The sequence below is a fragment of the Vipera berus genome (genome assembly GCF_964194415.1).
Source record: "Vipera berus genome assembly, chromosome: 5".
Lineage (NCBI taxonomy): Eukaryota > Metazoa > Chordata > Lepidosauria > Squamata > Viperidae > Vipera > Vipera berus.
The window spans coordinates 38,052,120-38,068,901 of NC_138207.1; the positions used below are offsets into that span (position 1 = coordinate 38,052,120).

General features: G+C 36.4%; 1 protein-coding gene across 1 annotated transcript in view; it reads right to left on the reverse strand.

Annotated features, from left to right (window-relative positions):
• The window catches only part of ANKMY1 (ankyrin repeat and MYND domain containing 1), a gene marked incomplete at both ends in the record, with an annotated part of 45,248 nt that overhangs the window by 12,603 nt on the left and 15,863 nt on the right, over nt 1-16,782 (reverse strand). The window contains 6 exons of the mRNA XM_081328541.1: nt 1,389-1,502; nt 3,361-3,492; nt 5,220-5,327; nt 12,094-12,240; nt 13,352-13,504; nt 14,444-14,615. Coding sequence (XP_081184667.1) covers nt 1,389-1,502; nt 3,361-3,492; nt 5,220-5,327; nt 12,094-12,240; nt 13,352-13,504; nt 14,444-14,615 — 826 coding nt within the window. The remainder of the gene's footprint in view (nt 1-1,388; nt 1,503-3,360; nt 3,493-5,219; nt 5,328-12,093; nt 12,241-13,351; nt 13,505-14,443; nt 14,616-16,782) is intronic.

Consider the following 16,782-nt stretch of genomic DNA (forward strand, 5'->3'; position numbering starts at 1 on the left):
GCCACCACAACTCATATGGTCAGATAGTCAGGTAGTCCTTGAGTTATGACCATTCATTCAGCAATTTCCAAAGGTAAGACGAAGCTGAGCAAATGGTAGTAATAATTGGTCCTTATAGATCCAATCATTGCACTATCCTTATAGTCACATAATTGTGGTCTGGGCACTAGGCATCCAGATGTGATTATGACATTGCAGCAAGTTGCAGTCATGTGATTGTGATTTCTGATGTCCCAGTTTCCCACAAGAATTTATAACCTATTTCTGATAAGAACAATGTCAACTATGTGAGTTTTTTTACTTAATTTCTAGTTTTCCTAGCAGACATTTAGAAAGTCAGTCTCCAGAACATCCCTTTGTGCATCTTCCTATATGCAAGGAAAATAATTCATCAGTGATTCTAATCCATGCTGGCATAAATAAAATATGACTTTAACAGACATTGATAGTATTGTTTCCTATAATGTAACAATATATTATTTGCAAGTAATTTATAAACAGAAGTGTAAAACATCAACATCCAGTGTATTTTGATGAAAACAACTACAAACAACTATCTGTCAAGACCCAGGAGCTATTTCCTAGAATCCCACCTTTCTATCCATTCTATCCATTATTCATCCATGATAATGTAGCACTGATGTTATGTCACATGTAGATCTCTGGGCAGAAGCACTGATGGTTACTAAAGCATCTCAACTACATCCTAAGTCATCTGTATGCTTGTGAAACACAGCAGGTTTACTGAATTCAAGACAGTACCACCAAATGTTGATCAAAGTACATTGATCAAAGAAAATGAGAAAAGTTTTCAAATTTGTGGAAGTGTACATATAATACACTTCAAAATAAGCAATGTGTAAAATTCAAAAAAGAATAAGAAGTTAAGATGACAATTCAAGAAAAAGGGAAAGGGAAAGGAAATCTAAATAAATTTCATTTATAGTACGTCAACACCATTCACCATACCTTTCCATTTACATATCATCCTTGTTTCCTTCCATCACATTTACATATCTATTGCCCCATTACTTTTCTGTGCCCTCCTGATCTTGGTCAAGGATCAGTTCCATCTGACCATCAGTTTCTCAATCTGTCTCTTCTTCTCAATCATACCTTCTCAGGTATTGAATCTTCATTGATTTTCTTCATATGATTAAATACACCTGAACATAGTTCTTCTGTAGTAGTTCTTTTTATATTTGATCCATTAATTCAGCACCCATTCGTATTTCACTCTCATCTTAACATAACATTTAAATTCAAGTTACCTTTAGGTTTTTCTGACATACATGATTCTCATTGAACAGTAGCAAGAATTTACAATCCTCAAAACACAGGACTGTAGATATATCATATTTTGAATTTTCAAACATGGAAAAAGATACCTGATAATATTTGAAATATGCATAGTCCACAACTGTCCCCACTGCAGTTCTACACTCATCAATAAGAGTAATTGGCATCAACATCTCTGCACCTGCTGCTATGAGAGAATCAATCTAAGTAGAGAAGAAAATAAATGTAGAACATTTAGTCATATGCAACCATTTCCACCAATGTTGCACATAGGCAAATCAATATAGTCCAACCTGAAGGCCATTGATTTATTGCCAGCATTTATACAGAAATAAGGCATAACTATACCAAATGACCAACTTTTCTTTAGGAAGATGCATACAATTCAGTTAATGCTTACGTGTCCACACACATGCATATAAACCTAATAATGTTACTTAATTACATTAATGATATAAAAGCAAATTTGTTAATGTTTCAGTATCCTCTTCTTAAGCCATTATGTTACGATGGGAAAATGAAGATCTGGATAATCAGATGTACAATTTAATTTGTGTTAAAATTGAACCACAACCAAACTTAATATGTTTGTGGTGGTGCCATGTTTTTATAGTGGGTGTCAGTTTGCTTATTGTGTGGTTTGGAGGGGTTTAAAGTGGCTGATGTTGCAGCTGTAGTTAGGTTTCTGTTTTGTGGTTGTGTGTCGTTATCGTTGTGGGTTCGGATTTGCTTTTCAATTGCTTTTGAATATATATTGGATTGTTAACAAAGAATTAAAGGGAGACTAATATGGCCATTTCAAACTCATTTGTTCTCATCAGTCAGCCATACCCTTCTGAGATTCGAACCTGGGCTGATTGCACATTAGGCAGTTGTCTTACCTCTCAGCCACGGGCTCTTTCTCGCTTTGTTAGCTGAGAGGCAAGGGAGATATGTATTAAGTATTTGTCCCGTGTTTGGGGCCTAGCAAGGTATTCTAAAAATACTTAACAAATACTTTATACACACACACACACACACACACACACACACATACAGACACATGTATACATATACATAAGGTAAAGGTTCCCACGCACATGCGTGCTAGTTGTTTCCGACTCTAGGGGCCGGTGCTCATCTCTGTTTCAAAGCCGAAGAGCCAGTGCTTGTCCGAGGATGTCTCCGTGGTCATGTGGCCGGCATGACTAGACGCCAAAGGCGCACGGAACGCTGTTACCTTCTCACCGTAGTGGTCCCTATTTTTCTACTTGCATTCTTACGTGCTTTCGAACTGCTAGGTTGGCAGAAGCTGGGACAAGTAACAGGCGCTCACTCTGCTACACGGCACTCGGGATTTGACCCGCCAAACTGCCAACAAGCTCAGTGTCCTAACACACTGAGCCACCGCATCCCTTTACATATACATATACACACACACACACACACACACACACACACACACACACACATATATATAAATACACTGCCTAAGACGCAATCAGCCCAGGTTCGAATCTCAGAAGGGTATGGCTGACTGATGAAAACTAATGAGTTAGAAATGCATTTCAGTCTCCCTTAATTCTTTGTTAGTAATTTACACAAATATATGAATGAACTGTCCGGTGTGACTACAGCCTGTTCGATGGCCTTCAAGATAGGCTGAAAACAGGAAATAAAGGTAATCTAAATAGTTAACATTTGACATATATATATATATATATATATATATATATATATATATATATATATATATATATATATATATATATATTTATTTAGACTGAAAAGACAGATAGACAAATTAGAGCTATCTACTGTTCACTCAACCCCCTGCTCTCAGCCATCCAATATGCTGATCTATCCCTGTAACACTAAACATCTGTATAAGTTCTATTTCTGATTCTTTGATCCTTGGGCCTGTACAGCCTCTTTTTTCACCTTTTTCCTCTATTCATGGCATTTTCATCCTGCTTCCCCATTACAATACCTTTTATTTCATTTAGTTTTATTCTGGCAGGGGGTTAAAATAGTTTACAATCTTTATTTGGAAAAGTACCAAACATGCAAGACTTTTCTTACCAGTGCCATCTTAGTTGCTAATGTCCCACTCTGCTCATATGCAGGATTAATAACAACACACAGTGCACTTGCAAGACTTTGGCTTAAAGGTAGATTTGGATCAGCTCCACCAGCCAGAAGTTTAGCAACTGCCTAAAAGTAGGAGAAAGAAAAGAAACTCTTTTTAACATTAATATTATTGTTTCAGATCTGTGTATAATGCCTTGCCTGAGCAAATTTTGGGCAGGGCTAAAAATTGCCAACATATTTTTGTTAGGTATTTAAAGAGAGAAATTGGTGTCCATGAATTGGCTTCCACATTCTTAAAGCAATGATTTTATCCATTAAGGATGACCAAAATAGGGAAGGTCTACATGGTTTCAGATAAAGACACAAAACTATTTTTCCTGCTTCTCCGCTTGTTCTTGTCCTTAGCAGCTAAATATGAAGATCATACCACACTAAGGGGCTAATTAGATAGGACTGGTCTTCCAGCAGTAATGTCCTACTCTGGTGTAGCATAAGGGTTCATACTGTATGGTGAACTATAGCAAGAATATGGTGAGAAATATCTAATCTTCCTTGTTTGCAGCCAAAAGCCAAAAAAAGAAACTGCTTTGCACTGAAACTGTTTTGTAAACAGTAAACAGATTTTTTGTATATACCGTATTTTTATAAAAATAGCAAAAGTGGGTTAGAACTGGTTGAGGAAAGGATGGCACTGTCAAGCCTTTACACAGTCCATGTTAGGAGCAAATACATGTCTTTGGCCATGGGGTACACGTTTTGACTATTACTCTAATCAGCTTCCATGGGCTGCATCAGAAAATAAATACACATTAACACAAGGATATTGTGTCATGGCATGAGAAAAAGCTATTTCTGATCTGAATCATTCCTTTGTATCATCTATTTGTTAAGGAATATCAAATAAATGTTATTTATTCATACATTTATTTCTATTTATCCATTCAATTAATACTGTTGTCTACCTGACCTATGACTCATGGTAGTATCATCCAATGCCTGAGAGAAAAGCCAGGTCTTTAGACATTTTCAGAAGGTAGGCAAGCTTTCCATATTTCAGCAAAATGCTGTGATATTAATTTTATTTGCATGTAATTTTATTGTATTTATACTTACTTTTTAATAGTTTCAATAATTTTAGGTGTATGTATTTTAGGCAGTTTTTTTTTCTGTCCTAAAGGCCGTGGTAAAGGTTTGTATTGTTACTGAATATAACACAGAACACAAAGCATGTATTTTGAAATTAATAAATCCATAATCCAATTCACAATTAAAATACAAACAAAATAATAGTTAAAAATAATTTGACATTTGTGTGGCACTGTCCATTGTCAAATGAGAACTGCAGGAAAAAGAACTCAACTTCCTCCTGCCCATGGAAACACCTCTACTATCACCAATTTCCTAAAGAGAAAAGCAAGCAAACTAACAAACAAAAATCCTAGCCATGTGAACATTAACATACATAGATAGCATGACTGTAAATTGCTGTCATTTTCTGTTGATCTCTCCAACTCTTAATGGAATTTTAATAGTAATTTTAAAAATCCAAATCAATAGATTTGTAGCTCTTACTAATAGGATTGACTATAAATTATTTGAACCATATAGCTGATTACTGAATCAGTATCAACATGTCTCAAAATATATGTATATATTTTTAACTTTCTGTAAGTTTCAAGGAATCTTTATTGTCTATTTTATGCTCTAGCATCATTGTATACTGTATATTACCTACAAATGCTGACATAAGGATTGGAATCACTGCTCTGAGTTTGCCACAATTAGAATGATTTTGAAATAATGTTTACAATTGTTGTTAAAATTGATTGGAAAGACAGAATATTGCACACCTGTTCATTTCCATTGGCAACTGCTAGTGAAAGAGGGGAATGGCCATTCCACAGGACATTTGGATTTGCATTGTGATCTAACAGATGATGAATAACTTTGCCAGCATTCTGCTGGGGAGAATAAAACAGAAAGAGATCAGTACAGATACTGTTTTTTAATTAAAATGAAGAATAAGGACAGATTTAAATAAGACATTTAAGTTAAGCCACATTTTTAAATCTAAAGCAAAAATGTTATACCTATTTTATCCTGGGGGAGGGAAGCTGAAGCTGGTTGCAAATTGGACATTTACTTATGTCCATGCATCTAAAATATTCAGACCAGAACAGTTGGTACAATGAATACAAAGTCACAGCAGTAAATAATATATTCTTAGACTGATTGGCAGACATGGGAATTTATGAATGCTGTCATCATTTGGTCATCCAGTCACCTCCAATTCTTTGTGCCCTGATGGACCTCATTATGTCAGTATTGCATCTCTGAGTTCTTGTAAGCTCATGCTTGTATCCTCAGTGGTTTCAAATCACCTTATCTTCTGTTGACCATCCAATGTAGAACTTATCCTACTATGGCTCATGCACTTCAATAGAAGAAACAACCTGTTCTTGTTGCATGCACAGATTTTCTCTCCCTATTATAATGAGCAGGTCATTCCAAGAACACTTAAATGATCAAAATCAGATTGACACAGAATATGCTACCTGAAAGAAACTGTAGAGGTTTTTCTCCAAAATCATTCACCTTTAAAATGAGATGTTTATTTTACATTTCCTCACAATATAGCTATCACCTTTTCTTTTTTGAACAGAGAGGTTGTTTTAAACAGAGTTGGCTTACTTTTACATGTGAGAGCAATAGGTTGCAATCCAATATTCTTGAACAGAGAGGAGTTATTTTGCTGATATTTTGAACAAACTACAAAATTTTTAGTTTCACCTTTTCACCTTTTATCCTTATGTGGGTGCATACTTCTATAATCTCCTAATTTTATCCATTAATCTATTATAGCCAAATTTGTAACCTGCTACAATTATACATAGGGACGCGGTGGCTCAGTGGGTTAGGACGCTGAGCTTGTCGATCAGAAGGTCGGCAGTTTGGCAGGTCAAATCCCAAGTGCCACGTAACAGAGTGAGCACCTGTTACTCGTCCCAGCTTCTGCCAACCTAGCAGTTCGAAAGCACGTAAAAATGCAAGTAGAAAAATAGGGACCACTATGGTGGTAAGGTAACAGCGTTCCGTGCGCCTTTGGCATCTAGTCATGCCAGCCACATGACCACGGAGATGTCCTCGGACAAGCGCTGGCTCTTCGGCTTTGAAACAGAGATGAGCACTGGCCCCTAGAGTTGGAAATGACTAGCACACATATGCGGGGGAACCTTTACCTTTACAATTATACATAAACTTTTCCTCATCTCTGCCTTTGATTTTCTTTAGATTATACACTCCACAGCAATTTTTCCTTTCCTTTGATTAATTCAATAAAAGTTATGCAAATTATTACAAGGGTGGCACCTAAAGCATGAAGAAGAGGTGTTTTTGTTATATTTTAAAGTCAATATTCTCTTCAGAAAAAAGCTAGGCTCGACTTCCGGTGGCGACGCGACGTCGAAAGACAGCCGTTTTCGGGCTGCCCGCTCCGCAGCTGTGTTTTTCCATCGTAAACAGCGCCGATCAGCTGTTTAGATGGATTTGAAGCCCCCTCCTCGGGAGAAGAGGAGGGGGTGAGGCCCCAGGTAGGGGTTGAGCTCTCCGGGGCCGCCTGAGCTGAGAGCTTGGGTGGCTGAAGGATGAGCCCCCCCGAAGCCTGGGTTGCTCCGAGCTGCGCAGCGCCTCTGCTCTGGGATTCTTGGAGCAGAGCCAGGCGTTAGCTACCACCCCTGCCAAAAGGAAATACTTTTGATTATCAAAATGCAGGCAGAGCGGTACAGGAGGTCAAGGTGAAGTGGACTCTTTATTTTTACTCTCTAGCTCAATGGATTTTATAGCTTTAAAGTGAAAGTGCGTAATAAGTGAAAGTGGGGGAAGATGGCGGCTAAAACTTCTAAAGCTCTTCGGAATGCGGGGTCTTCCCTGGTGCAAGAGACCTCACTGCAAGCTTTGCTTCCTCCTGCATCTCCCTCGGTATTGACGCTTAAGGATTTACAAGACGCTCTTGGAAAGCATGCACAACTGATGTCTGATATGATGGATGAAAAGTTGAAAAAGCTGGAGGAGAAATTGGAGGAGAAAATGGAGAAATTGGAGAGGAAGATGGAAGAGAAGCTGAGAGCAATGAGGGTGGACATCTTGTCTAAGGTTGAATCCGTAGCTGAATGTGTGCTACAGCTGGATATAAAAGTGGAGGATCTCAGTCAAAAGAACTCTATATTAGAAGCAAAGGTATTAGAAAATGAAAATATAAGGGATAAAATGGACGAAGAATTGAGCCTTGTTCAGTATAATCAGATGCAGTATGCTATTAGAATTAGGGGTTTAAAGGAGAATGGTAAAGAAGATTTAAAGCAGCTGATTTCTGAGGCTCTGGAAGGGGTACTGGGCCAGTCAGCATCTGAAATTGAGGGAAATATGGACAAAGTTTTTCATGTAAATTCATGGATTGCAAGACAGAGGAAGTTACCCAGAGATGTGGTGGTCTATTTTACAAAGAGAGTAATTAGAGATGAAGTCATTCAAGCTGCTTATGATACTAATTTGGTAGTGGCTGAGCAAGAAGTTTTGGTTTTAAAAGAGATCCCTCCGAAGATCCTAAGGAGAAGGAAAGATTTTGCATTTCTAGTACAGGAACTTAAGAAACGTGATATTAAGTTCAGATGGGAGATTCCAGTTGGGTTGGTGGCGACGCACGAAGGTAAAAGACATCGTTTGGTTACTGTGGCTCAGGCACGTGATTTTTATAGTAATGTGTTAAAAGCAACCCCCCTATCATTTTTGGAAGCTGCAAAAGGATACGGTGTGGGAAAGTTTCAAGATGTTGCAGATAGACAGACAGAGGACAATGGTGTTGGAGGGGATCAAGCCACAGTCTCATCGGTTGCTGCAGGAGGCCAGAAGATGACGCGTGCCGCCCTAAGAAGAGCGAGACAAGAGCAAGAGCAAGACCAGCAGAAAGTTATGGAATCTTCAAAGTGTGCTTACAGTGAAGATGTAGGAGGAGAGCGGTCTAAAGAAGTTTTGGGGGTCATGACAGAGGTGCTCCAAAAGTTTTGGGGCGTTAAGATTGCTGATTAAATTTTTAGATTAGAATGTCAATGGAGTAAAATTATTATAGAGGAGAAAGAAAGTTTTTTTTTCTCTTTTTTAATATTTTACACAATTTAAGATTGATGTTATTTGCTTGCTAGAAAAGTATATTAGGGTTATGGACTTAAAGTATGTGTTGAACTAAGAATGGGTATGTAAGCTCCTAATTAACAACAAGTTGTCTTAGAGATTGCCTAAATCTTTTTTTTATATACTCTTTTTATTTGAACTTTTATTTGAACTTAAGGATGATTTGGAACTGTGAGACATTTGGCGTGATACATGCAAGAACTATTTTTGATTATAGTTTAGTTTGGTCGGAGATTATTAAGATTAACAGAGATAAGCGCTTTTGGTGCGTAACTGAGAATCTGTTTGGAAATTAGAGAAAGGTGGGAGAATGCAAATAGCAGGTGAAAGTTTTTTTTTTCTTTTCCTTTTTTTTTGAAATTAATATGAATAAGGACTGGGATTAAGAAAATTTATTTTGAGTAAAGATCTTTTTCTGTTTTCCTCTTTTTCTTTTCTACTTTATTTGTAATATTAATATTGTTTGTACTCATTTTATATGAGCTAGAGAGAGATAGAATTTATAGTTTATTGTTGATAACATAGGGGTGTTTATGTTTGTTTTTTGATTTTATGCCCTGTATTTAGCTCTGGGAAGTCGGGGGGCGGGGGGAGGAGGGAGTGGGGGAGAGGGATAGGGGTGGGGGAGGGGGGGATTAAAGTCAAAATGTATTGTAAAACTTTTTAAATAAAAAAAAAGCTAGGCTCATAAACTGGAGTGCTCAGCCCTTGGAGAAAGAAGTTCCCATTTCCAGGAATGAAAAGAGCTGTTCCATCCTACTCAACAATCTGGGACAGAGAATTTTCATCAAGATAATTACTGCAAAGCAGTAGGATATAAGCAGAAGAGAGAGAATATAATTATCTCCCCAATAACTTTGCCAATCCCTGTGGTATGTATCTTTATTATGTATTATGTAAGGGTGGCTTACAATTTTAAGCACAAACCAATGTGCTTAGCAATAGCCTTCATTCTATGTATATGCCTGCTTATTAGGGCTTTCGGCTCCCCCCAAGTGGCATTATTAGAAAGTCAGCTTATTGCCCCCAACAATCTGGGTCCTCATTTTACCTACCTCGGAAGGATGGAAGGCTGAGTCAACCTTGAGCCTGGTGGGATGCGAACCTGCACTAATTGCAGGCAGCTGGTGTTACTTAAGGAGGCATTAGCCCACTGCTCCACCAAGGCTCTTAAAGGACATTAAATAATTAAATATTAAATATTAAAGGACATTAAATAATTTTGCTCAGAAATAAAAAAAAAGTTTGTTCTGTTTTATGAAAAGTTCATTTCAATAAAATTACAATATATACCCTATTAGTTGCTGAGACTATACGGATATCAAGGCAAAAAGGAATACAAGTATTCCTTGACTTACAATCATTTGTTTAATAACCATTCAAAGTTACAACGGTATTGAAAAAACTGCCTTGGGACCAATCCTCACACTTATATTCATGCAGTCACATGATCAAAACTTGGGCACTTGGCGACCAGCATATATTTATTATGGTTACAGCATCCTGGGATTACAAAATCACCACTGCGACCTTTCCAGGGGGCTTCTAATAAACAAGGTCAAAGGGAAAGCCAGATTTGCTTAACAACTGTGGCAAAAAGGTTGTAAAATCAGATGCAACTCACTTAATAAGCAAATCACTTAGCTATGGAAATTCTGGTTCCAACTATGGTCATAAATCAAGGACTACCTGTAAAGCTTTTGGCATATTTATTTTTCCCAACTAAATTTTGTAGCCAGTAATCTAATTAACATAAAAAACAAATATTTAATGCATCAGTTAGTTTAATGAATGACAGGGAAACTTCGTTAAGAAAATAAAGATAATGTGTTGGGCCACACACAGGGCTGAAAAGTTGCTCTCATGGCTCAGTTCATTATATTTAAAACAGAGTCTTCCTAAAAGTAGCATCTGTAATAGACTATCGAAGAAGGTACAATTAATGTAGCTCTCTGGATCTTAACCAATACTTAATATTTTTATGCAAATTATCAGTAGATGAACTGAATGGTTTTGTATCTGGTTAATTATAAAATGTGGGATTCTCAGGTGTCTCATAGGAATCTATGTCAGTAAATAGCAGATGGTGAGGAAGCAAACCTATATTTATAACTCTCTGTGTATTGAGTAAAGGGAGGCAAATAAGGAATTAAGTAGCAGAAGGTAATCCAACTGCAGAAGTAAAAATCAAAAACCTGAACTTCTACTTAAGATAAATTGTATTTTGCAAAATGATATTATTCCAGATTTTGTTTTCCATTATGAGCTGAAAATTGAGCAGCTACAACTAGTGTTAGCAAAACAAAGCATCTTAAGTTGAAATCCTATATTCCTTTACCAGGAATTCATTACAACCTATATTTACCTGTGTACATATTAGCAAAGTAAACTTTGATGGAAAGAGGCCTGATACAATTACATTTATCTAATTGTACATGAGATGTTAGCATGTTAGATTATTTAATTTTGTATTTATAAAACTGATGGTAGCAATATAAAACTGGAGAGTGGAAATCCTGTCATTCCAGGCCCAACCCTTCTGGCCTTCCAAAAATCCCTGAAAATCCCAGATATCCTTGAAATGCAACTCCCATTGGATATATGTATTATGGCTAATGGTAGTGGACCAAAGCATATTTTCATCCCTTATGTATCTCTGATGCGTTGATTTAAACTGGGAATACAGTGGGGAAGGGTTTCCTCTTCTATCATGGTGAAGGAATCCTATGCTATTTTAAGAAATAGATAGGAAATTCACTCCACATAAGAATAGTAGAAATGGAGAGAATGCAGCACTGTGGTCTGTAATACATCCCACCTTTCTTAGAGAAAAATGATGTTGTAATTCTACCATAAAAGCCAGCCACTGATCATTTTAAAGTACTTTACCCATTTCCTTCTCCAAATCTTTCGATTCACCTTAGAATAGATGTGAAGGCCTATGTTTCTTCATATCACCCTTGATCCCATGCCAAATATCTGATCAGCATACCATATACACTATTGTAATCCATTCTCTCTATATACAATTCCTGGGATACAGTCTCCTTGGTCTGGATACCATTCTGGAGATAGGCTGATTCTCTCATGTGGCCTCCCTACTACCTCAAAGCTGCTCAGCTGTTCATTTAAAAGTTTTTCCAGAACAAGATGCCCAATGATTTTATTTCTGACAATGGCCCCAAAATTCAGATTGTCCTTTTGCTACTATTCCATTTTTCCTGTATTAATATTCTACACACATTTAACACTTGGGCGAAAGATTTAAACAGATGGTAAGTTAAAACGAATTACACCAGCGATCTGCATTAGATTTAATATGTCCAGGATATCCATTTATTCCATATGATTGAAATTCCTCAAAGAATTTGAGCTCAGGCTTAAATATTAAATGTCCATATTGGTAAGCTGGAACTAGTTGACCACAGACTTCCTCCTTTTACAAAATAAAACTCTTACCAATACAAAATGTGCTATTCAAAAACTGAGAAGGGACAATAGAATTTGTAAAAGAGAATGTCAATAACTATCACTTACCATATGATTGTCTTCCCTCTCACAGGCAATATGAAGAGGTGTCCTCCCACCTTCCTCTGGGACAATAGTACATTCTTTGTAGTAACGTTTGGGTGGTCCACTTTCATTATTCATTTTCATGAAAGATACTGATTCACCAATATCAAACTAAAAAAGAGAATTAGATAACTCAATTGAGGAGCCATAAATGTTGTTCCCTGTCATTTCCTACAAAGAAAAAAATTGATGGTTGGGGATGGGAATTTTCTAAGGAGTAGGGCATTCTTCCCTTAAGCCTGTTCTCCCTGATGTTCAGCCTATTTTCACAAATGATCTCAGTCTATGGACCAAATACACACTCATCTGGCCTCTCTAAGACACAGTAATTTAACTGTTCTTAAGACTTAGTAAGCAGGTGTTTACTACAGTTTCCATATGCCCCATGAGTTGTGTTTATGCATGCATAGTTGCTTTATACTACATCACATTACTAATTAATTTCAGTGCAGCAACTACTTAGTAGTGGTCCTCCACAGTAGCAGTTTAAGATGTTACCCAGGTATCCTCTTAATCATAGATGTTCAACTCTATTGTTGCTTTATAGGATCCAAGCAACAAAGTAGTCAGTGAAATTTGCTATAAAATTATATTTATATCTATATTTTTGTTATTTTTCCTTCAAAATGTGTAGTTATTATTATTTAATACTTTAATCTTGTTGTGTAAGCTGCCTAGAATTTCTTTGCAATCGAAGTACCATGCAAGTTGACAAATAAAATAAGATTATATATTTGAAAAGGCAACTCTACCTAAATATGTATCATTGCAAACTCACTTCTTAGAATTTGTTGGTTAAAACACTATTGGTTAAAACATACAGCATGTCATTAAATAATTGCATTATGAATTTTATTTTATATCACTTTGTCATGTACAAGCTGTTTTGGTTTTTTTTTCTCACCTCTTCTACATGGATTACAATATAGTATAGGCCTACTGTCATAGAATCTATTGTATAGAAACTGATACTTGGACAGCAAACGTGATAAAAGAATACTACTTCAAGTTGGAAAGACAATTGAATAGGCCAAATTTATAGGTATAAGAAGCCTCTCTTCCCCCTCTCTATTTCACTCTCTTTTTCTGTGTGTGTGTCTATGTGTGTGTGTTTGTATATACATGTTGTTGTATTGCTTTTTGTCTATTATTCTTCATTTCATTATTGTTTTTGTGTGTTTTTCTCTTTGTTCTGATTTATTTAATTTAAAAAAATAAATACCTTCATTGGAATCTTATCTAGCCGGAATTTATCTTTCTCATCTTCTGCCCTTACATCAGGATCTGCAGCAGCATTAAGTAGCAATTCTGTGATTACAATCCCTTCTACACCAGGAAGGGCAGCAGCAATATGAAGAGGAGCCACACCGCGAAACTGGGAAAAGAAATGCTGCATTTATTCCCAAAGCAAAACACAAGTCACAAAAACATTTCACCATTGCATGCACTCAGTCCATTAAATGCTCATTATGACAAAAAGGTATTCCAGCTTTCAAATGAGCATTCGCTGCATATTAGCTAAATTTTAAGAACTAAAGAGAATGAAACCTTAGGGAATATAATTGCCTCAAGTCATTATTATCAAAAACTAAATATTTTCATCAAATACAATCAACCTTCTTTGTTATACGCCAGCTTAATACACTAAAAGTGTTTCTGAACCAAGCTACTAAAATGATTAATCAGTAGCAATGAAACAGGAACAGAGAACATTTTTTTTAAATTAATACAAGGCATCATAAACAATTTATGTGCAACTAGAGTAAGTTTATATGCTTAAAGCACAAATCATTGAAATAAGTGGGTTTCAAATATTTATCTTTTTTTAAACAATTATGAACTTCCAATAACACTGGAAGGATACACAGATAAGACTTTCAACAACTTACTCTTACAACTTATTTTTATAGGAAAACACTTTCAATAGACCAATGTAACTTTATTGCAATCTCATTTTGATACCCAATTTTGAATTAGAAATCACTAACTAGGCAATGTCCAGACAATAGACTAGCTCTGAGAGTGAGACAGGTAATCTCTAAATTTGACAAATAAATAAAATAAAAACTTATTATACACTAACTCAGTCACTACTCACTTGGGACTAAAATAACCCTTTTTATTTGCTACCTGATTCAGAGGACAAAAACAGATTTCATAAGTATGTGACAAGATAACAAACTCTTGGTTTTGGTCTACATTTGTGATGCGCACTGCAAGTATTAAAATTTATATCAGAGCATTCACTTCCTATCATAAGCTAAAACTGTAGCTTTTAATTGAGAACTATCCCATAAAAAACACAGCATCCTACTCTGGTTGGAAGTCGTATGTCAGTCCGTGCTCCAGCTTCTAGAAGTATTTGCACAGCTGCTGCATCAGCGGCTTTAACAGCAAAGAACAGTACATGCATTGGGATGTTGGAAATATTTGGATCAGCACCTCTCCCTAGGAGCACTTTAATTATAGACATTCTCTTTTTTTGTCTAAAATCCAGCAGAAAAAAGATCCATGTCAATACCTAAAAACTGAAAAGATTATTATGCATAATGCTACACAAGCAGATAGGTTCTATAACCAGATCCTCATCTCTACGAAGATACTTTTTTTCTTTTGCAGGCTTTTCTAATTGATGGGATGCAGGCAACAAAAAGATAGGTTACAAGGTTGTCTCTAAATAAGAGCCCAGCCTGCATAGATTATTATTAGCATATTTAAAGTTCATACATACAGACAGCATGTACATACTGTGACATACTGGCCAAAATTGCATAATTGGAACAGTATCCTAATCATTAGTAAGGAATATTTTTTCTGATAATGAAAGCTTCAACTGACAAAAGCCATACAGGAAGTCCTCAGTTTATAACCAATAACTTAGCAACAGCTAGTCATTACAGCAGACCCTCCAAAAGGTCTGCTGTATTATTAATGCATAGGTTAATAATAACAGTTATATACTAGGTAACACTGAATGGTGAAAATGAAAGAATCAGGATGAATTTTGAAGTGGGGGAATGGGCAATATTCTGAATGAGTATGTTCCAGGAGGGAAATCATTCTTTAAGTATATTAAATGGATGGGTGAAAGCAAGAAAAGAGAGTACATAAAAAGTTAATGTATCATTTGGAGCCCCAGGAATACATGAGAATGGTAATTCATATTTGTTAATAAAAAGCATATTTGTTCGAGACACAAATGCATTGTGTTTCAAACAAATATGCCTTTTTGTTAATAAATATCAATTACCATTCTCACGCATTGTTTTGTTATTCATTAAGTATTATTCTATAAATGTGTAAATATGTCAAAGGAACAAAGATATATCTAAACATTTGATTATTTATGATATATACAAGAATAATGAGAGGCTCTAGATGTGAGCTAGACACTTTTTTGGTAGAATCAAGAGGAAACTAGGAAAGAATGGACATAAACCTATAAAGAACTGAAGGAAATAAGAGCTGAAGTAGAATATTTCTAGTAGTGTTAAAAGAGGAACTTTAGGAAAATAGACATGGAAGGAATGAAAAACAGTGAAAGAAACTACAACAAAAGTAGAAAAACTGCATAAAGAAGGAGCTCAAGTACTAAATGAATGGGAAAAGTTGTAAGGAAAGATGATGTGGAAGTGGCTTAGAACAGAGCAAAAAGGTCTAACTTGTTGTTGTTGTTAGCTGCGAAGTCGTGTCCGACCCATCGCGACCCTATGGACAACATTCCTCCAGGCCTTCCTGTCCTCTACCATCTTCTGGAGTCCATTTAAGCTCACACCTACTGCTTCAGTGACTCCATCCAGCCACCTCATTCTCTGTCGTCCCCTTCTTCTATTGCCCTCGATCTTTCCCAGCATTAGGCTCTTCTCCAGTGAGTCCTTTCTTCTCATTAGGTGGCCAAAGTATTTGAGTTTTAGCTTCAGGATCTGGCCTTCTAAAGAGCAGTCAGGATTGATCTCCTCTAGGACTGACCGGTTTGATCGCCTTGCAGTCCAAGGGACTCGCAGGAGTCTTCTCCAGCACCATAGTTCAAAGGCCTCAATTCTTTGGCGCTCAGCCTTTCTTATGGTCCAGCTTTCACTGCCATACATTGCAACTGGGAAGACCATAGCCTTGACTATACGCACTTTTGTTGACAGGGTGATGTCTCTGCTTTTTAGTGTGCTGTCTAGATTTGCCATGGCTTTCCTCCCCAGGAGCAAGCGTCTTTTAATTTCTTGGCTACAGTCCCCATCTGCAGTGATCTTGGAGCCCAGGAAAATAAAATCTGTCACTACCTCCATTTCTTCCCCATAAGGTCTAACTACACAGTATTATTGAGGTGTGTAGAATTATGAAAATATGAAAAAGGATGAACTGAAAGAGACTACGGAACAATGCTTAAAAAAGAAAGTTTGCTGCAAAAGATATAACTAATAAAAATATACTGCTTAATGCGTAATTGCAAAGAATAAAGTAAAAGAGAGCAAGCAATGTTAAGATTTAAAGACAGAAAATACGAAGTGATTTTTATGGAAACAAAAAGCTGTTTTTGAAGTGAGTGAAGAAAGCTAAACAAACTGACACTAAATTGTAACCATTAACATAATCTGTCCAATATTTCACACCATATTCAAAGTTTGCAGTAAAAGAAAATTATAATACCATTACCAAGTG